The sequence below is a fragment of the Acinonyx jubatus genome, chromosome C1 (assembly GCF_027475565.1).
Source record: "Acinonyx jubatus isolate Ajub_Pintada_27869175 chromosome C1, VMU_Ajub_asm_v1.0, whole genome shotgun sequence".
In the NCBI taxonomy this organism is placed as follows: domain Eukaryota; kingdom Metazoa; phylum Chordata; class Mammalia; order Carnivora; family Felidae; genus Acinonyx; species Acinonyx jubatus.
In genome coordinates, this window is record NC_069381.1 from 4,729,871 (window position 1) to 4,751,939 (window position 22,069).

Here is a 22,069-nt window from a genome sequence, read left to right on the forward strand (position 1 = left end):
GGCGAGGATGTGGACAAGAGAGAATCCTCACGCACCATTGGTGGGAATGAAAATTGGTGCAGCCGCTGTGGAAAATGCTATGGAACTTCCTCAAAAAGTTAAAAACAGAAGTACCCTATTACCTAGTCATTCCACTTTCGGGTATTGACCTGAGGAAAACAGAAAGACTGATAAGAAAAGATATATGCACCCCTACATTTATCACAGTACTATTTATAATAGCCAGGATATGGAAACAATCCAATAGCCAGGATATGTCCATCCATAGATGAAAGGATAAGGAAGAGATGGTGAATATATATAGTGGAATATTACTCAGCCATAAAAAGAATGAAATACCACCACTTACAACCACATGGATGGACCTAGAGGTTACTATACTAAGTGAAATAAGTCAGAGAAAGACAAATACCATATGATTACACTTGTATATGTGTACATATACAAAGAGAAATTTACCAAAGAGATTGTATATGGAATCTAAGATTGTATATGGAATCTAAGAAACGAGTGGCAAGTACCAAAGTACCAAAGTACCAAAGAGATTGTATATGGAATCTAAGATTGTATATGGAATCTAAGAAACGAAACCAATGAACAAACAAACAAACAGACAGACAGAAACATACTCAAATCCAGAGAGTAAACTTGTGGTTGCCAGAGGGGAGAGGTGTGGGGAGGAAGGGCAAAGTAGATGAACGGGATTAAGAAGTAAGAACTTCCAGTTATGAAATAAATAAGTCACAGGGATGAAACGTTACAACATAGGGAGTATAGTCAATAATATTGTAATAACTTTAGATGGTAGGTGGTAACTATATAAACTTATCATGGTGAGCACTGCATAATGTATATAAATGTCGAATCGCTATACTCCATACCTGAAATTAATATAACATTGTATGTCAACTAAACTTCAATTAAAAAAATATATTGCCATAGAAAAACATCAGAAGGAATTTCTACCAAAATGAATGAATGAATGAATAAATAAGTTGCATTTTACTGTATGTAAATTATACCTCAGTGGAGCCGATTAAAGACATTTTAGACCAGTGATCTACTGTGTACTTAGAGTCTGCATATATTACACCATGAAATGCGGTTGTGTTGTCCCATAGTTCAGGTGAGGAAATGTCAAGTCACTTGACCCAAATCACAAAGTCAGAGGGAGATGGAGAGCGACTTTTTCCCAGTCTGCAAGAAACTCTTATCTTCTGCAAAAGGCGGATGAGCTATTTTCACAACTTAAGGGCACACATCATTCCATTGCCTTTCAAACTACCGTGTGGCTGGAGTCTGGGAGACTTGGTACAGAGTTCTCACCGGGACTTGAATATTTCCCCCAACATATGCTTCTTCTCCTTTAGGTGTCTTTTCATTTCCCTATGCTTTTTAGTATGTCTTCTGTGATGACACAGCAGTGAGGTTATTATCAGTATCCTCAGGGAGGTGGGTGATTCTTTTGTCAGTCAGGGTCCAGTCAGGACATAGAAACCACATTAGTTATTCGAGCAGGGGACATTTAATAGAAAGAATTGTTAACTAGGAAAGGGTCGTTGACTACCAACAGGGATAAAGATAACTCTGAGGATTGTGGAAGTGCCAGGTGCTTCTGGGACAACTACCTGTGCGTTGAGGAAGAGTAGACCATAAAAAATCTAAGGACTAGAAGAGTTCCTTCCACCCCATGGGCTGAAATTCAGACCTTTTCAGAGCACCCGGCCGACACAGGAACATGCTGGCTGCTAATGGTGTAGGCTGTAGCTGGTCTGCAGAGGTGACTTGGTGTTGCTTGAGGGCTTTGGGAGGACCAGAGCAGCAGGCTGCCAGCGAGGGAAGGCGCTGTGGGGTGTCACTGGGGCTCCTGCGCGTGGCTCCTGGGCTCCTGCTGTGAATAATAGTGATGCTGACAATCATAGTGATAGAGGGCAGAGACCAGAAGGGAGACATCTTGCCACGGTCATCTTGCATGGTGACTTCATGCTCTCTATTGACGAAGCTGAACATTTCGCTAGGCTGGCCCAGGAGAAATGTTTACAGGGCCCATTGTCAGTGTCATAAAGCAGGACAAATAAGGGTGCAGTTGGAGCCAAAGGATAATCAATTGACAACTTGCACAATATTGAAATAGAAGGTGGGGCAATCTCGGGTCCAGATTAATCAGCAAATATTGTATTGAGGGGCAATGACTGCTCTAGCCAGCCTATCTCTCTCCTAAAATCTATCGCTCGAAATGTATTTCTTTCTGGATAACCTAGATGATTTATGTCTCACAATCCACTTCATTTTCGATGCCAGAAACCTCCGAGCAGGAGGCCCAAAGTCAGGTGCCTGCAAGGTCCGAGCAGATGTTGTGAGCGGAGAGAGCCAGCCAGGTGGGGAAGGCGGCCGTCTGAGAGCTCTCGCCCTTCCAAAGGGGCAGCCGCTCCTCAGCTCCAACCAGCGATGCTGCAGGAACGTGGCCCGGAGCAGCCAGATCTTATTTTTCAAGAGAAGCTGGCAATGGCCACCTCCCCATCCTGGAGTGTCGGCAAATATACCGAACGGGAACAAATTCCGTGGGCATCCACACCGGCGCTTCTCTCGGGGCTTCCTGTCCTTTGGAGACGCCCTCCCTGCCTTGTTTGCTCCAGCCAATTGGCTTTCAAGCCCACTTACTTCACTTCTGAAAACATTCAACTTCGCTCCACTTTTCCACTCCCGCATTGTAGTTCAGGGTCCCAGCCTGTCCTCTCTGCCACTGCACCGTCCGAGTGCTCTCCATGTGCCTCCCCTGCGCACGAAGGCTCTCAACGGCTCCCCTGGCTCTTGTGGAGAAAACTCCGTCCACTGGTCATCTTCATTCCCCCCCCCGGTCTGGTGCCTCCTTACCCTTCCAGCTTTGGCTTCTGTCACTCCCTGCGCCCTGCAGATTCTCCCTACTTCCTGTTAATCCAAGTTCCCCAAACACATGTGCTTCTCCCAGCTCCCTGCTCTCGCACTTGTGGTTTCCTTTCCCTCACGCCTTTACCATGTCCGCCTGGCAGCCCCCTAATCATTCTTCAAGACCCAGTTTACATGTTAGCTCCTTGGCGAAACCTCCATTTCTCTTCTCAGCGTGGACACATGATCTGTGCTGCTCGTGTGTTCTCACCGTCTGTGTCGTGGGCACACAGGAGCCCTGGATCCTGCAGCCCCGCCTGTCTTCCCAGCTGTATTTCTCAGGATCATAACTCCTACGTCTGTATCATTAGGGCCTTGCGTGGTGCCTGGTGTATAGTAGGTGCTCAATGATTCACCAAATGATTGAACCAATGAGTGGACAATGAAACTAATCAAACACTCGGTGGATTGCTTCTGCACCGAATCTTTCTCTGAATATTTTTATGATGGCTCATTGTCTCTGCTCAGATTGGCACTTTTTAAAAATGTTTACTCATTTTTTGAGAGAGAGAGAGAGAGAGAGAGAGAGAGAGAGAGAGAGAGAGGGCAGGGAGGGAGACACAGAATCTGAAGCAGGCTCCAGGCTCCGAGCTGTCAGCATAGAGCCCGACGCGGGGCTCAAACCCATGGACTGTGAGATCATGACCCAAGCTGAAGTCGGACACTTAACCGACTGAGTCACCCAGGTGCCCCTTGCATTGGCACTTTGATGGCCATAACCGTGCTTTACCACATCTAAATAAGGCAGCCAACTGGTCCAGGCTTTATTGCAGAAGTCTGGGATGTTAGGAATTTATCCTGAATTGCTACTTACCATTTTGTGGAAAGTCCTCCAGATGTCTTTGGATCCCTGAGATCTTAATCACCACCTTTCTCATAAAGTGTCAGTGTAGGGCTATGCTACCACTCATATATATATATATATATATATATATATATATATATATATATATACCATTATTCTATATGCTAGTTGTTTATAAGAGCTGGTCATTTTGAAAGCATGATTCAGGGTGGTATTTTTGATTTGTGGGTAGGGACCCAGAGCATCCTGTAGAGGGAGTTGGCTTGGCCAGCTGGGTGCTTGGGAAGTACATCAGTGGATGGGGACAGGGATGTATGGAGAAAAGGCATTGCACTGTTGGACCCAGGGTCAGAATATTTGTCATGGAGAAGGAGACCCACCAGCTTTATGCATGGGGTGCCCTGCAGGTGAGAGATGCCCCTAGGAGGGGGTTACGGAATGGTTATTTATTTAAATTAAGGCCAATTATTTTTTGTGAAGTGCAGTGAGCAGTGGGTTCTGGGAAAATGTGCCTCCACTGTAAACATGTTGGTTAGAAGTCATTAATATGACATTCACACATCCCTAATAAAGTACATAACACAGAGATCTGGCACCATTGAAATACCCAGAGGACATTAAGTATGAGTCTTAAAACCAAGAGTATTGGAAACAAGATATTTTTACTTCTCGTTTGGGAGTAATATAATTGCATTTTGTGGCTCCAGCAGATGCTGGGGCCAGCTGCTAGGAGAGTCCTGGCTTCCCCTCCCCAACCCCCCCCCCCCCAGCTTTGGTCCCTTACAGATAAAACCCTTGTGCAGAACTCTCATAAAAAACAAACTTTAAAAATTATCCCTTGGTTGAAGATTCATTTTTTTGGTGTGCAAAATATCTGAGATTATGTAGACCACAGATATTTTTATTGCTTGGATTCGGGAGTATAAAAAAACCCACATCTCGATACAGTTTGTTGTTTTTGTCTATTTAATTTGTCCCAAGAGGCACCAAAGGCCCCTTGAGACTGACCCTACTCTCTCCCAGACACTTGTACCCGTGTCTTGAAGACAGATCGAGGGCAGACTGTCCCCGGGAGATCTGAGGGCAGCTTCACACGACATTGTTGAAGGGGAGGCTGGTTCCTCTGGGCTGGATGATTCTGTGGGGTCTCTGCAGCAGGAGGGAGGCTCCTTCTGGAGAGGGAATGGAAGTAACAGCCAGCTTGGGCCGAGAGAAGGAGTGAATTCAGCCTCTCAGAGAATCCCGTGTCGTCTCCCCAGCAGATGCGGCTTCCACGCACGCCAAAGGCAGGACACGGCTCCTCACCTCTGGGGTGGGCCTGTGGGGCCGAGCCCTGCTTCAGGGGAAGTGTTTGCTGTGGCTGCCTCCGCATTCACGCCCGGGTTCCAGGTCTGGCTTTAGGAGGCATATTGTTTTTTGCAGATTCCTCTGATATCCGTATCCGGGGCAGCATGTCCAGTGTGGCAGCCGCACGTGGCCTTTGAGTGCTTGAAAGATGGTCGCTCCAAACTGAGCTGGGCCGTAGTGGAAAATGCACACCAGAGCTTGAGAATTCAGTATGAAAAAGAGTGCCAAGTAGCTTGTGACTACTTTCTCGAAATTGGCAAGATCATAATCATTTGGAGCTCCTGGGTTAAAATGGACAACGTGTTGACAAAATATATGATTAAAATTAATTTCTCCTGTTTGTTTCTGCTTTTTTGAAAACGTAGCCTCTGGGAATTTTGAAGTCGTGCTCGTGGCTCGCTCGCCTTTGTGGCTCGTGTTCTGTTTCTAGCGGACAGGGCTGTTGGGGTGCTGGCGGCCTGGCCGGGGGCTGCCTCTCGGGCTGTGGTGTTCTGCGCTGAGCGGAACGTTTCTGTAGCGCCTCTGCACACAGGGCCCCCGAGCCTCCGTGGCACCCGTGCCTTTGTCCCTTCACCTCCACAACCTCCACGGCTCCGATGTGGGCTCTTTCTGTCCGCATCCTTTAGAAGAGACTGCGCATTGTTTCATCCCACCGCCGCCAGGTCTGCAGTTGGCTCTGGATACAGAATTGTTTGGGACCCTAAGGTGTGGTCGGAGCTGAGACTCAGACCCTCCCTAGATGCTGCAAAGCTGGGAAGAGAGAACCACCAGGGGCGAACATGTGAGCAGCAGCAGGGACTGTGTGTTGGGAGGCCAGGAGTGGTGAGCCATTACTGAGAAGGTCACGGAAGCTGGAGTTCATTGGAGTGAAGCAGCAGGGAGGACTCCCTGGAGGAGGTGGGCTGTGAACAGGGCCAGGCAGGTGGCACGGGGGCTGAGGTGGGAAGGGCGAGAAGAGCCAGTCTCAGGGAAGCCGCTGTGGGTGACCGCCGCCTGCTGGCCACCGAGAGGGGCTTTGCGGTCCTCCATCAGACCCCATCAGCCCCGGGGGGCAGGCAGGCCTGACCTTGCCTGGTGATCGGACCGTGAGTGGTCAGCGTGCCTTCGGTGGTGGAGATTCACGACCCCACGGTGGGGACAAGGCAGCGTGGCCAAGTGCGGGGCTCTGCCACCCCTGGGCCCCGCCCTCGCTGCCCCCCTGGAAGGGGCTGAGTCAGTGCTTAGGGGAGGGGCCCGCCCACCTTCCTGGTCTGCAGGGACGGGACCTGGTGCCGGGCAGACGCAGGGGCCCGTGGGACTCAATGGCAGCCTGTTCCCCGAGCCCCTGCCACACACGGACGCCACACCTTGGCGGCAGCTTTTGTTTGAACGTCCAAAGGACAAAGTGAACATTTAAAACCTGCAAGCTGGACAGTCTTTGCTTTGGAGCCTGCAGTGAGCTCCCTCATCTTGACAGCCGGCTCATTCTTCTCAGTGATCTGCAGCACCGAGGCTCCAAGAAGAAGGTGACACCAAGGGAGCCAGGAGGCTGGAGAAAGCCTGTGGGTGCAAGTTCACCGCAGTGGTGCTGGCACCTTCTGCATTCCAGTGCCACACCTCGCCGGATGTCTGCCCCTTCTTCTTGATCTTTTCTTTTTTTTCAAATTTTTTAATGTTTATTTTTGAGAGAGAGAGAGAGAGACAGAGAGAGAGAGAGAGAGAGAGAGAGAGAACATGAGTGGGGGAGGGGCAGAGAGCAAGAGGGAGTCACAGAACCTGAAACAGCTTCCAGTCTCTGAGTGGTCAGCAGAGCCTGACACAGGGCTCGAATTCACAAACCTCGAGATCATGACCTGGGCCGAAGTCGGACCGACTGAGCCACCAGGCACCCCTTGTTCTTTTTTTTTTTTAGCCCCTAGTGGCACTTAGTACATTCACAGTTTGGGGTAACCTTCACCACCATTTAGTTCTGGGCGACTTTGTCCCCGCAAAAGGAAACTGCATACCCAGTAGCAGTCACCCCTCATTCTTCTCTTCGTCCAGCCCCTGGCAGCTGCCAATCCTATGGATCTGTCTGTCCTGAACATTTAATACCAATGGAATCCTACAGTATGTGGCCTTTGCCCCTGGCTTCTTTCCCTCGGCAAGTTTTCAAGGTTCATCCGTGTATCAGACCTTTATTCCTTTTTATGACTGAACAGCCTTCTGCGGTGTGGACGTCTCACATTTTGTTTATCCATCCATATTGTGATGGACTTTGGGGTCCTCCCACCTTTTGGTGATTGTGCATAATGCTGCTTTGAACATTCACGTATACAATTTCGTTTGAGCTCCTGTTTTCACTTCTCTGGGGCAAGCTCTCTTCTGGGTGAGTGCTCCATGAATTTCCTGGGCCAGATTTGAGTTTGAGAGCCAACGAGACCATGCACGCACCGTGAGTGAGGAGCCCTGGTTCCCAGCTTGGCTCAGCCACAGACGTTGACCTTGGGGAAGTCGCTTCCCTTCTCCGTGCCTTAGTTTCCTGCTCTGTAAAAATGAGGTAGACCGTATCTGTTTCCACTTGCCTAGGTTGATGGAGCTTTGGGGAAAGAGGGAAAGACCAGATAGTTGGGCTGAAGATCTTTTTTTTTTAAACCTCTTTCCTCAGCTTCGAATGTCTCTCTTCTTGCCTGTTGGCTTTCTCTGCATTGTAAGATATTTTAAGTCAATAGTGTCTGAATATAAGGGATTCTCACTGTCAATGAAGTATAGATGGTCCCATGAATCATACAAGGGTTTTTGGGTGGAAATGAACCTGATCGTGCTGGAAGGAGAGAATCCCACTGATGGATGTTCAGCCTGGCTTTCCCTGGTCCTCTGAAGGGTGGTGGGGCTGTGAAGTGCCTTCAGGTCATTGGGGAGCAGGAGGCTGTAAACCATGTCAGAGAAAAGGTGACTCTCCGCATGCAGGCTTCCTTTTTTCCTGAGCACATCGTAAGAAATTCAGAACAGCAGTGGAGAGTGTAGGCTCTGGAACCATTCCACATTGGTTTGGGTTCTCGTTCCACAGAGACTAGCCATGTGACCTCGGGCAAGCCACTTAACTGCTCTGTGCCTCAGTTTTCTGACCTATAAAATGGGTATGGTTCCTGCTTCATGGTTTGTTATGAAGGTTAAGCAAGGTTCTCCACCACAAAGTCCTAGAGCAGTACCTGGCCTCAGACATCATTCTACTAACATCAGCCATTGTGATGATAGTAACGATGCTACTGATGAGAAGCCTCTGTTTCCCCCCCAAACCATCCCCTGCCCTGGCCAAGCTGACTGTCCTTACTCTGAATTTTGATGGTTCTTTCTTTGCTCTACACTCTTTAGCACCTACTATTCTGTGCACTTCTTTGGCATATGCACATCCATTTCCCCAAGATGTTCTTAGCTTTGGGACAGTAAGTCTGCCCCCATGGTCTTCCCATTTGGTGATGAGGTGGACCAAGACCTGGGCCAGGGAAATGGGCTATGCCACTAGGCAGCATGGGACTGGGAGTAGACAGGTAACTCAGACACGCCCAGTTCAGCTGGAAGCCAGACAGCAACACGGTGACATTCGTTGGTGGCTGAGTTCAGCTCCAGTGCCTGGCCACTTGAGCACCACAGAGGCAAGTACCTGGGTCTAGGCATTCAGTTTCCTTTGCTCAGAAAGGCTAACCTTAAGTGGGACGAATGCTCCACCAAGGGGCTCTGTGTGGGAGGTACTGTTGTCTTGGGGTGGAGGAAGCAGTGGCCTGTGCTCAAAGGTAGTTCATAAATCACTGTGACTTCCTATGGCTTGGCTTGCTTGCACAGCAGCTCAGTAGACCTGAGATGGTCTACACGGAGCCCCCACTGGGTCTGGCTACAGACTTGACTGGACAGGTGACTCTGTAATGGTGCTGATGCTGCCCCATCATGTTGAATTATCTCTGTCATCTACCTGACCATAGTTCTTCAAGAGTAGGCTTCAGGGGGCTCCTGGGTGGCTCAGTCGGTTAAGCGTCCGACTGTTGATTTTGGCTCAGGTCGTGATCTCCTGGTTCATAGGATTAAGCCCCAACTTGGGTTCTGTGCTGATACTGCAGAGCCTACTTGGGATTCTCTCTTTCCCTCTCTCTCTGCCCCCCCTCAACTTGTGTTCTCTCTCTCTCTCTTTCAAAATAAATAAACAAATAAATAAATAAATATATTTTTTTTAAAGAGCAGGGTTCAGAGTGGTCTTGTTCACTGACTGGTGCACAACAGATGCTCAGTAAATATTTGTAGAGTAAATGTTGAAGGCAATAAGTGGTCCAAGGAGTTTATTCTTTTGAAGGACAGTAGCAGTAGGGGCAGCGCTGCCGGATTGGGGTGAGTGTTGGCCAAGAGATGTTCACGAAGGTCTTCTTTGGGTGTCTGCGTCTGTGGAACACTGTGGTAAGTCTCCAGGTGGTTGGGATGCACCGTGCCCCCATCCCTTCTGGGTCAGTAGGGGGCACTTAGCTCTCAGCATGGTCCTGGGTAGGGACATGGATCCCAGGGGTATTCCAGTTGGCACAGGCTAGTTTTCTGGATGCCAAGTTTTCTGAAATTCAGGTAGTTGGGCTGATGCTCATAAGCGGTTCAATTTATCCATTCATTGACTCCGGCCACTGTCTGCTCTCCGTGTTTTGTGAAACCAAGTGGACACCCATAGATAAATGGAGGGGTCGGCTCCAACTAACTCTCAACAGTCCCTGTGATGTTATCATTCCTGCGGGCATAGGGGGTGGAGAAGGATGGAGGGTGTACATCGATGAAGGTAAGTCCAGCAGTGCTGGCAGCTTCCAAGCTGGACCATTTTGGTACCTGCTACCTCATCAGGGGCCTCTAGATGGGCAGCTCACATCATGTCGATCTTATGATGATAATAATGGTAGCTGTGGTTCTGGGGCATTGCTATATGCTAGTCAGTGTATTAAGAATTGTTGCTTCATGAGGTGGTATTACCTCAGTTTCATAGAAAACTGCTTCTACAGGGTAAGCAACGTTCTCAAGATCAGACAGCTAACAAGTGTCAGAGCCAGCACCCAAAGCCAGGTCTGTGTGCTTCTGTAGCTTAACTACAGCACACCTTCCTCCTGTGGCTTGCAGCTAATTAAAGCCAGGTAAAGGTTCACTTAGGAACTGCTGGTTTTGCTGTTTTTAAGCTATCGCTTCACCTAGTAATAAACCCATACAGACACACAACACACTCAGAAGTTGTGCACACAGACACACGTCCTCACTTCTACATGCACGTTTATTTCCATCATGCCCCCCCTTCTTCCTTCCCTCCCATCTCCCCACCCGTCCATCCATCCGCCTAATAAACGTTTGTCAGGACACTGTTAGGTCCTGGGGATACATCAGTGATGACATATTCCTTGCCCTTGAGGAGCTCATGATCCAGTGGGGGATGCTATTCAAGTAAACAAGTAATTAGGATGCCAAGCGATAAATCATATGCAATGGAGGATGGTGTGGTGCCATGGGAGAGCACGGGATGGGCAACCGACCCTGCCATGAATAGTTAGGAGGGCCAAAGGGAGTGGTGTTTGCTCTGGTGAGGCCTCATAGGTGTTTTCTAAGGAGAGGAAATGGAGCATGGAACAGAGCAGGCTCAGAGATGAGAGAGAAGCACGTGCTGGTTGGTCAGCGTCTTTAGCTGCCCTCAATGACAGGAACACGGGCAATGAGGCAGCTCTCTTTTGTCCATGGGTTTCCACTTCCCAGGTGCTTGGTGAAAGGTCCAGGGTTCCAGAGTGAGGTGGTGTGGACTCTGGGTTACCAGTCACTGGCCACCTTGTGGTAGTGGCTGATGTCCATGATCTATGAGACCCTGATCTCCACCTGACTCTGTGGCCTTCAAACCGCATGCCGTGGGTGGCGTTTTCTACTTTAACCTGCTCTGCTAACAGTTTTGTTGAGTCTTTTCTTTTTCTTCAAGGGTGGGTTTAGCATCTCTGGTCACAGGTGTCAGCCCCGTTATATCCAGGCCCAGAGGAGGCTAACTACAGAGGAAGGGTGCGAGCCTCTGGCTGGCTGGGCTGTTGCATCATCACGAGCCCTCTGGGAACCCTGGCTGCAGAGAAATTCGAGATGAAGACTCCCTCTCTGCATGTTTTCATTGTCGAGGGCCGCAGCTCCGTGCTGTCTCATCACCAAGATCAAGGGAAATGTGTACTAGTCCAGCCTTAATTTAACTTCCAATCCCTGCCAATTTCATGTTAGCAGATCTGTTTGGAGCTGGAAGTAATGGGCCATATCATGCCCCAGAGCCAGAGCAATGACTTATGTTGATGTCACCCACTGGCTTTTTATGGAAATTATTAATAAATCAGTAATTCTATCTGCAGTGATGTTGTTGTGTTTATAAATATTTAATTTACCTTTAGGTGCCCACATTTTCTCCATCTTTGCCTTAAACTCTGCTGACATAGCTCTTCTCTCTGAAGCGCCGCTCAATAGATTAAGTTATCAGTAGAGGGAAAGGTTAACCTCTCTCTCTCTTTCTCTGGCATATGGCTTTATCTTTTCTTTTTAATCTTTGTGTGAGTTGGCTCGGGGCTGGGGGTGGGGGTGGGAATCAAGCTGAGAGAACCTGACGTCTCTCGTGACAATGATGAAAGATTAGTACGGCTTCGGAAGGAGGCAGACGAAACTTTCCAATGATGACCTTGTATGAGTGCAGACCTGTTGTTGGGCATGTGTTTGTCCCTCCTTCAAATTAATGACATTCAGTATCTGAAATGGTGTCTGATGTTTCGCTCCCACAGAGAAATATCTTTGTCCTTGTCACCGACTCATCTTTTGAAACCCAGTGCTTTGATTATTATTGTATGGCAGGTTGAATGGAAAGGGCTTAACGAAATCAAAATAGAAGCACCATCCAAGTCAAGTGTTTTCCAGCAGAGATGAGGGGCGGGGGGTGGGCAGCCTTGCCAGGGAGGCAGCAGCTGGGAAGCAACAAGAACTTTCTTACCTCTCAGGAGCCGATGTGAGCTAATTGTTGTTATTATTTTTTTATTCTTCTGTTGCAGGAAATTGCAGCTTATTTAATAACATTTGAGAAACACGAAGAATGGCTAACCACATCCCCTAAGACAAGGTAACGTCCCAGATCTTGCAGTTTTTCGACTATGTACAGTGCGTGGATTGATTTTCATTGATTACCTGGTTTGGCCAGTCAGTTCATGGGCAAGTTGAACATACCCCGTTGCCTTTGGTAGCTTGTGACACTGAGGTCTCGTTAATTGACCTAAGATCGTGGCAGTGGACGCAATCCGCTAAAAGCACGGCTGCTGTCAGACAGAGTTGGAACTTTTAACCTGATGGCTGAACGCCGTGTCCCCCCAGCCGGCGGCTTTGAAGGCCTCGGCAGGCGGGAACATCAGGGGAAGTTTATTTTGGGAAAGTGCCCACCTGCCACCAGTGTTCTCTAGAAACTCGCTCTCTAAAAGGGAAACTACCTTAACTGTCCACTCTCATCTCAACGTGTCTTACAAACTGAGAGTCGAGCTATTCTTGGCGGTGGTAAGAAGATCTCCCAGATCAGAAGCAATGACTAGGTTTGCAGTGTGTTGCGTAGCAAATGTGCTTGAACCTGCCGACTGCCACAGACGCCGAACTTACTCGCCACTTGGGGACGGGGAATTGGTGGAGACTCAGCTGCTCTGTGTTCTGCAGCACAGGTGATAACTGCTTTGTGGAGAACAGTGAAGTTGGGGCGCCGGGTCGTTTAAAAGGGAGGCTCTTCTTTCCTGCTCTCTCAGTTTTTATTTTTGGTACGTTACAGCATAGAGCTTTGGGAGTATGTGGCCATCAGCTGCCACCCCTGTTCCATCAGCGGTGACGGGGCCGGGCGTTTGTCAGAGTGATGAGTGTTAGCCAGAGTGTGGCTCACACGGTGGCTGGGCTCTGGGTTCGGCTGAAGAGGCAGAAGGCTCAGTCTGTTTCACTTTGGGCAGAAGCACCAGATTCTGCAGGAAAGTTAACAGACCAGGGAAAGGGGCAGAGGTGTGTCCTCTGTCCCCTCAGCCGGTTCCTTGATACTCTTGTTTCTGAGCCATGGAGGAAAGAGGGTCTTATCCTCTAGAACGTTTACTCATTCTAGAAGGTACTTTAAGCTATTACTTTATTAGGATTAGGTTTTACCGCTTAGCATCATTTAGATGAGGACAAAAATGTCCATTTCGGAGGAGGTCAGAGGATGCAGAGGGGAGAGGTTAGTTCTGAGATTCGTGTCTCCACAGGTGGGGCTAGAAGTTGGCTCTGATTTTTTTTTTCCTCACCTTTCAGCCTGAATCCCCCTGCAGGATGTCCTCAACTGCTCAGCTTTCTGGGGCTGTGATTTCCTTTGCTATAAAATTAAATGGTTTGCATCAGTCAGCTTTTGCTGGGATCATGCTATCTGAGAAATAATCTCCAAACTTAGTGACTTGGAACAACAGACTGTTTTTTTTTTTTTTTCCTGCTTATGGGTCTGTGGATTGGCTGTGGCTTTGGTTGGGTTTAGGACGGTTCCATGTGTCCTGTTCCAGGCCCCGGGCTGAGGAAGCATCTGTAGTCTGGGACGTATGGTCATGGGGTGTGGCAGAGCCTTGAAAGCCTAAGGCAATCCATGCGGGCAGACTGATGATCTTTGTTGGGTGTGGTATCATACGTCACGGATCCCTGAGCCAAGGCCATTCCTATGGCCAAGCCCAATAAGAACAGGGTCAAGGAGGACATCCTTGCATGGAGCGTGGGTGGGGGCAGAGAGGAGACTGAACGGGGCACAGTCTACTGTTTGGTGAGCATAGCCGTGTCCCCAGCTGTGGAAAGCTGGGAATGCTCATCTATCCTTTCTTCTGGGGGCATCTTTTGGGCAGACATTCCCAAACTTGAGAGGGCACCGGAATCAGCCGGAGAGCTTGCTAAAAAATCCATGCGCTAGGACCCAATCCCCAGAGTTCCTGACTCCATAGCCCTGGTGTGGGGCCTGGGGACCTGTTACTTGTAACAGGCTGCCAGGTGATGGGATGCAGCCAGTCTGGGGCCCCACTTTGAGAAGCACTGCCCTAGTTTCTTTGGGGGGGAAGGAAGCCTGTCCGATTTCTGTCTCTGCACCGTTTCCTGACCCCAGACAGTGCCCTCATCTCAAGCAGCCTGCAGCTTCCCTGCGCGCCCTTCATCCCTCAGCGAAACCCTCCTTGAACGTAAGTGGAAGGAAAGAAAGAGCTTCTCTTTAGCCAGAGAGTGAGATCCTCTGGAACGCGTCCCGGGCCAGACATCTGATTTCAGATCCGCAGACACGTGCTGTGCTTCAGAACACCCTGTGACGGCAGATCAGTAGAACATTTCAAGCAGGGAGTTTGCCTCGTGCTTCAGCCTTCGGAGTTTGGGTTTCAGTTGAGAAGTGACTGTCACTCACGGTCGTGCCTGACTCACTTGACTTTCTGGAGTATAAATAGAGCCAGGAGACTTCCCATCCCCAGGCACACGGGGCGTGCATGCAGCAGGGAGGGAATGTGGGTTTCAGATATTGACAAATTTGGCTTTGAGTCGTGGCCCTGTCACTCAGTCACTTGGTGACTTTTAGAAAGTCATTTTAGCCCCTCATTAAAAGCTCCACTTTCCTTCTTCACGTGCGAAATGGAGTCGATGGTGGTCCTGTCATCACTGGGCCATCACGAGGATCTCATGGGCTCATGTTTGTGATCCCGCCTGCCGTGAGCCTCAGTGTCGATGCACAGGGACATCACTGTCCCTCTTGTCTGCGAGGGGCGCTCCCCGGGCCTGTTGGAGGCCACAACTTCAGGAGACATCTGCCAGCATTTCTCCGGGCTTTGGAAAGATGAATTTATTTCCTAAAGGCAGAGGGTGCAGACAGAACATTTCCTATTAGTATTATAATCTCCACTCCGTGTTTACACTTGAAAGCTTCTCGTCCCAGGAGGAGGAAGAGTTGCTGTGGTTGTTCGAGGACTTTCCTAAATTAGTTGTTGAGTTGAGTTTGGATCCCCCCCTCCCATCTCCAGTATTGAAATTAATTGGTGCAGTTAACTGCTGAGTTCATACAAACCGGCCTCCTGGTACTGAGGAATTAATGACACCAATACTCCGCTGAATGAGAAGGCAATGCAACTTCTGTTTGCCACCGCGGCCGCCACTGCTAATTTCATTTTAGAAAATTAATAAAAATGAATTGCACCACTGACATTTATAGAGTTTCCTAATAAAATGATACATTGTTTGTGTGGAGGAATCCCTATTAAATTAATTGTTGTAATCAGTTCACATATAGATGTTGGTATAGGAGCTGCACGGGGACCCGCTCCCTGACTCCGTGGCTTGCCGACGGCTGGGGGTTATAAATATAGCCCTTGCTTCGATCCTGCCCTAATTACAGAGAAGGTCCCAGGAGCCCCGCTCACCTGTTTCGTAATGAGGTGTGCTACAAGGAGGCTCCCAGGGTTGGGGGCCTCGGGGGTGGCAGCGGCACGACGGCAGGGTTGAGCGTTGCATGTTTAAACAGCCCATATTGTATTATCAGCAACTGGGACCTTCTGGAAATGGCAGTTTGAAAAATCACCCTTCAGGACGTCTTTATTTGGCACTTGCTGTGTGCTCAGCACTATAATAATACCATTTGGAGGCCCCGGGGAACGCCGCACTCCCCACCCCACCAGGTGAATTTGGAGTCTTGGAGTTAAGAGCCTCCTCCCTCGGTCTAGAATGTTCTTCCAGCTCCTCCTTCTGGCCTTGATTTGGTGTCACTTTCTCTGTGAGGTCTCCCCTGAACACACTATTTAAAATCACACCCCTCCCATTCAGCCAGAACTCCTTTCCTTTCTTCTTGTTTTATGTCTCTCTAGAGCACTTACCACCATCTGACACACGATGTGTCTCACCTAGTTATTTGTTTAATTCATTTATCCATGAACTGACCTCCTCTCGCCCAAAAAGAAAATACCGCGATGTGCTGGTGTGTTCATGGGGTAGCCCTAGGGCCTGGAACAGCGCCAGACACACGGCAGGGGCTCAGCGAACATTTGTGGCGTGAACAAGAGAGGCAGAAGACGCATCTGAGCGTGTGAAGGAAGAGATCTGGGTGTTCTCTGTTCTATTTTTGTCTTCTGTGTCTCCCCAGGACCAGCTAATTGACCTAGTGCTGTGCTTTTAAATCCTTTCGCAGCTCCGCCAGGCAGCGAGATGCAGAGAGGGTACGTGAGCTGTCCAAGATGGCACAGCAAATGTTAGACCTGGAACTTGAGCCCAGGGTTATCGTACTGCAAAGCTCGTGATCTTGGCTTCTCTGCAGTACCGCCGTGTGGGTGTGGGGTTTGAAGAAGGCCCAGTAAATAGCTGTGCTACATCCTCCCACCTCCCATCTCCAAGAATCCTGAGCCACCTGGGAGAACCAGGCACTGGGCCAAGCCTTCTTTTGTTGGCGAGTGTGGCTAAGGTAGTTCAGCCAGGTGTGTTTCTGTATTGCCCTCCTGAGTCAGATTTTGACCCCCCCCCCCCCCCCCCCCGCATAGTGCAGAATGCAGAGTCGAGCAGGGCACAGGGAGGCAGGCTGCAACATTTCGCAATCCCAAGAATTTATTGCTTTTCCCCCGGGAAGCACGCACCTTCCCTGGAAGCCGGGGACATGAAGATCTCAAGATGGAATTGGAAGAATTCCCTCCCAGGAATCCTGTGTACCCGGTTAGAAGGAGGCTGGAAGATGCTATTAATTACCTAATTAATTAATTAGATTTATATAGATAGCACCTAACACTGAGGCACTAAAGGTCTAGTAATAGAATTTTCCTATAATGAGCACTAAATGCCTCTTGGTCAATAAGCAGTAAAACAGCCAAGTACGGAGGGTGTCTGGGAGGAAAGGGGAAGAAAAGCAAGAGCTGAGTTTCGAGAGCATCCAAGTGACTCCAAGTGAGTCATCCCCACCCTCCCTCTCTGCTCTCTCTGGACCCTGCCTGTCCGGTGCTTCTTGTGCTCCTGGTGAAGGCTGGGCAGGAGGGGGACACCAGGTCCTCGGGGCTCTGTTCTTTCTCACCGCGTCCTCCCTCCCAGGACTCTTGTTCCCCGGATGGAATTAGCCGGTGACTCTGCCAGGGCCCCAGACTGTAATCCGCGTCCTCATTCGCCCACGTTCAGCCCTCACCTCACCCCCGGTGTCACGCTTGGATTAGGGAGCCGCCCTCACTGCTCTTTCCTCTCTGGCTGGACCCCTTTCTCCGCACCAGCTGCCCTACAGTCACCTTTGTTGCATCACTGTGCCCCTCAAACGCCTCAGAGACTTCCTCTGAGGTGAGTCCCTCTCCAGTGTCCCGTTTAAGGTCGTTCTGGTACCTCAGCCCTTCTTCCTCAGTATTTCCCTTTGACTCCCACCTCGAAGAACCTACTACTGTTAGGGGGCTGCTTCCTGCTCTCCAAACACATCTTCCGTGTCCTCCTACTTTTGCCTTCAGTTCTCGAACCCTCCGTATCCCGCCCAGTCTGCCTGTCCTCCGTGTCTTACCTCTTTCCAGGGCCCTCCCCAAACACACCAGCCTGTGGTGAGCCCTCTTTGCCATCAGCCTCCGCGGCCCACACTCACTGTATCGTTGACTGTTGGACCGTTTAACTGTCCCCAGTATGTAAGTCTCGCCTCCCCAGTGAGATGTGGGCCCCCCTGCCCTCGGGTCAGGCTGTGTCTTTTGTCTCTGAATGGCTGGTGTACCCAGGAGCTTCGGTGGGGTGCAGGGCGGTATACAGACTCGGGGCAGAGCAGCCGGTTTGCACCGGCACAGGCCGGTAGAGCGGGGGCCCGTGTGGGCACAGGCTCCCCCCGGAAATCCCACCTGATCAGGTCACAGGCTGGTGCCTGTAAGTGGCACATGGGGTGACCTGTTGGCCACAGGCAGGGCCTCTGCTCGCTGGGACAGCCCCTGTTCCTGGGGAGGCTGCTTGAGAGACCAGAATGGGATTGCAAAAATCACACGGCGATCCCGTTCAGGTCATTAAAAGATTCCCAGAACCAAAATGCAGTTCCGACAGATGCGGCAACGTGGCTGACGCTTGAGGACACCTGCTCGCTGGAAAGCGCCAGTCACGGGAGGACAATACGGTGGGGTCCACGCTGCGGGGTCCCCCGGGGATTCAGACTCAGACACAGAGAGAAGCCCCCACGGGGGCTGGGGCTGGGGGCCGGGGGGTGGGGACTTCGTGTTTCAGGGGGACAGTTTCAGTTTGGGAGGATGAACAAGTTCTGGAGACGACGGTGGTGATGGCTGCACGACACGGCGAGCGTACTTAATGCTACTGCACCGCACCCTTAAAAGTGGTAAAAACGGTAAACTTTGTGTTACTTGTATTTGACAACGATCAAACAAAAGATTCTCACGGCTACTTCTATAGCTCTTTCTGTGCCCAGTTGGGCAGAGCGGGGGTCAGGGATTGGCTCTGTGTGTGCGTGTGTGTGTGTGTGTGTGTGTGTGTGTGTGTGTGTGTGTAGGGAGTTCCACTGCAGGATGGAGTCTGAGAGGGCGGCCCTTCTACCTGCATCATTTCAAGGACTGTTCTTTGCAGCTGCAAAGAAAAAAATAAACCGGGTCAGCAGTCATTTCGATGTGGTGACCTTTGCATTCTGCTGAATTGGGGACCTGCTATCAAATTAACATAATGATGTGTCATGTTACATCCATTGCAGTATTTGCCTAACGTATTGAGCAAATCCTTGACGAAGTGCAAACTCCCATCATTAACCAAAGAGCAAGTGTAGTGTGAGCGGGTTCGCAGGTGTGGCGTCTGCTGGCTGAGGACTCGTGAGCGGCCGCATCGCCCATGGACCTTCCCCGGAAGGCATCTGCCTCAGGGTCCTGTAGTTCTGATACCTTTCCCAACGAGGCAGGGAATTAGCCGTGACCTGGATCCCGACAAAGTGTCTGGTGTCTCGACGGTGGTGGGGAAATCCCTAGCCTCCGTGTCGAGGCGGGTCTGCCCCAGATTCCAGTTCATTATCAAGGATCACGGATGGCAGAGGAGATGGTGCAGGAGGGGCCAGCCGACACCACCTCTCTGGACCCGCTGTGTGTGTCCCCGTGCCCTCCCCTGGGAGCTTTCCAGCGCTGCCCTCTCTGGGGCCGGGCGGTGGGGGGCAGGCATGTGTCCTCATCTGTGCTTAGCAGCTTGTTGAAATGGCACCAGCAGCCAAGCCGGCTTGCCTCAAGTCTCTCCTCACTTCAGGAACCAGGGGAGCAAGTCCTGGGCCTCCTCCTGGAGGAGCCGAGAGACGGAGTGGACGTTTATGTCTCCCCGTCTCCCTGGGCCATGCAGCTGGCAGCTCCTGGTTCCCGCCTCCACTTTCTTTCCCTAGTTTTATTTTTATCAAAAATACCGGTGCGCATAGTTTAAGAAGTCAAACGGTCCTGAAGGGCTTGTGCGAAGGAACAGCAGACCTCTGCCCTGCAGCTCAATCCTGCGTCCCCGGAGTGACCACTTGAGATTCTTTCAGTTCTGAAATTTACCGCTGGACTTCTTGATGTGTTATTCTGCTGTTTCTTGCCTTGTCAAGTTTCGATGGTTATCTTTTGACTTCCTCGTATGCTCAACGAGGATTTAGTTCTCTCTCTGACGCTCTTGTTTTCCTTACCTGGAGGAAGGGCTTGGGCTGTGGGATTCTGAGATTCAGCATCTCTGGATGCCGACGTCTGGAGGTAACAGCCGGGTTCTCCCGGATGCTGCCTGGTGGTCTGAGCTGGCTTGGCTGCCAGTGATCTGGGAACCAGGCAGGGAAGGGGCTTGGAATGTCACTGTTAATTAGTTAATTCTCCTGGCTTACATCTTGTTTCCTGCCTTTCCTCTGCAGCCTTCAAGTGTGGAGTCTTTCAGGGTCTCTTTCTCCAGAGAATAAATGTGTCTCCACTAGGGGCAGAGGCCAGGTGGTTGCCTGGCCACTCGGGGTAGACGGAGGGTCCTGAGAGGGGCTGACTGCTCCCTGCACAGACCTCTCCTTGCCTCCCACCTCATTTCAAACCTCTGTCATGTCTGGCACCTAATTCTTACAATGTACCAGTCTTTCTGGGCTCTGCAGACAAGTGGACTTGTTCCCAGGGTCCCTCTGGGGCACGTGGCTTCTACTCTGCTGGAACGCGTTGACATCTCTGTTCACTCCCATCTCTGCTCCTGTCACCCTGTCCTTGCGGGTCTGCCCCTGTTTGCCTTCCCTGCCGGTTGGCCCTGCATATCTACTGGCCCCATTTCTGCTGCTCTTGCTCACGCTGTCTTACGTGCTGTTTTTCTCTTTATCTCGTTTACAGGCAGAAAAGCCTTGCAATGCAGTTTTGAGGTTTCTAAACGCACAACCTGCTCAGGGCCCAGGAAATCCCATTTCCAAGATGCACACACCCCTTGTGTGCGAGGTTGCACCCCAAAGGCGTGCTGACACCACACCTCCAAGATTCACCTCCTCACCTTCTTCAACATACCACCCTTGGTTTAGAGCCTTTCCTGGGCACAGGGGGTGTGGCATGGCCTCTCCCTGGGCAGAGTTTCGAGGGCTTCGGGGACTGCTGGGGGGCCACGTGGTATGCCGTGCATGTCACCTGACCGTGTGTCTCAGTGCCTTCTACCTCTACATGGTTATGAAGGTGTCTTCCTTGGCTTGTGCAGAAGTCTTACATGGCAGGTGCTGACATCAGGGCTCCTGCGGTGCAAGCTGAGGTGCCGGGCCACCTGTGGGGACTGCCAGGCGGCTCCTGCCGGCGTGTCTAGGCAGGACAGCCGGGCAGCGATGACGGTTTCAGTCTTGCTGGCATTGTGCTCACGCGCACCGATGGCATCTCCACTCCGTGTCAGTGCCCAGTTCCTGCGATCTTGTTTCGTTCCTGCTCCCGCCAGTTCTTTCTCACTGTCTTCATTCCCTTCCTGGATTTGGAAAATGAGGACTGTCTGGTATTTCTGTAATGGGCCCGGGCTGGTGTCTGTGGTATTTCCTCCAGATCAATTCTGATCTAATAAATCGTTGCTGGCTGCAGGGAAAGGGAGCTGCCCTCGCGCCTAGCGGCACTGCAAGGTGGGAAGGTATGTTCTCGGGAGAGGCCATTCTTTGCAATTCATGGTCTTTTGCACGATGAGTAATTCCCGAATTAGCCGGGTATTCTGGGCTGGAGATCCTTCCACTGTTCTCAGTCTGGTTAGGAGCTATTACTGTCTTTGCTGTTCTTAGATTCCCCACAGTCCTTTATTATGGGGCTTAAAAAAAAATGAAAATAACCAAAAACAAAGGAAGAAAAGTTTCCCTGGTTCTCCAGCTCTACTGAACGTCCCACGTTCCATGTGAGCTTTTGCTTTGTGTGATGTGTGTGCTTACAGGCATGCACACGTGTACACGCACAGACATGGTACACACATGCACACCTGTAGGCACACGCACACGTATGCACATTCACAGGTGCAGGTACACACGCATGTACACACAATATACACATCTGTGGACATACATATACACAGACACACACAGACATGTGTATGTACAGACACACGTTTACACATGCACACCTGCGGAAACACACACACGTACTTATGCATGCAACATATACAAATACACAACCCCCACCTACATGCAGGTACGTGTACAGACACACACACGCATCCTGTCCTTCTCATTGTTCTGTTTTGTAAGAACAGTATTTCTGGGGAAAATTTCCTTCTTTTCATTCGATGATTTAATAAGATGGGACGAAATAAATAAAATTTCTCCTAAAAGAAGAAATAAATTTTTCTGTGGTGGCTGTCCTGACCTCGCCTGGTAGGGAACTTACCATTGATTGAGCTGCTCAGTGTCAGGGGACACCGGGTGTGAAAGGGACGCAGGCCCAGGGTGGGGGCAGTGGACAAGAGGTGGGGGCGGGGGTCCTGACTGAGCCGAGGGGGCGGCCCTCACCGCTTCCAGGCCATGTTGTGATTCCCATCAGCGGCCTAACGAGGTCTGCAGGAATTTGGGAGTAGGTGTTGGTGGGACTCCTTCAGGCACAG

The 22,069-nt window shown here is 50.4% G+C and overlaps 1 protein-coding gene across 18 annotated transcripts in view; it reads left to right on the forward strand.

Annotated features, from left to right (window-relative positions):
- Positions 1-22,069, forward strand: part of CAMTA1 (calmodulin binding transcription activator 1) — an 853,369-nt gene that overhangs the window by 273,295 nt on the left and 558,005 nt on the right. For all 18 annotated transcript variants that reach the window (XM_053206405.1, XM_053206447.1, XM_053206438.1 and 15 more), the window contains one exon: positions 12,106-12,173. In XM_053206405.1, the coding sequence (XP_053062380.1) occupies positions 12,106-12,173 (68 nt within the window). The remainder of the gene's footprint in view (positions 1-12,105; positions 12,174-22,069) is intronic.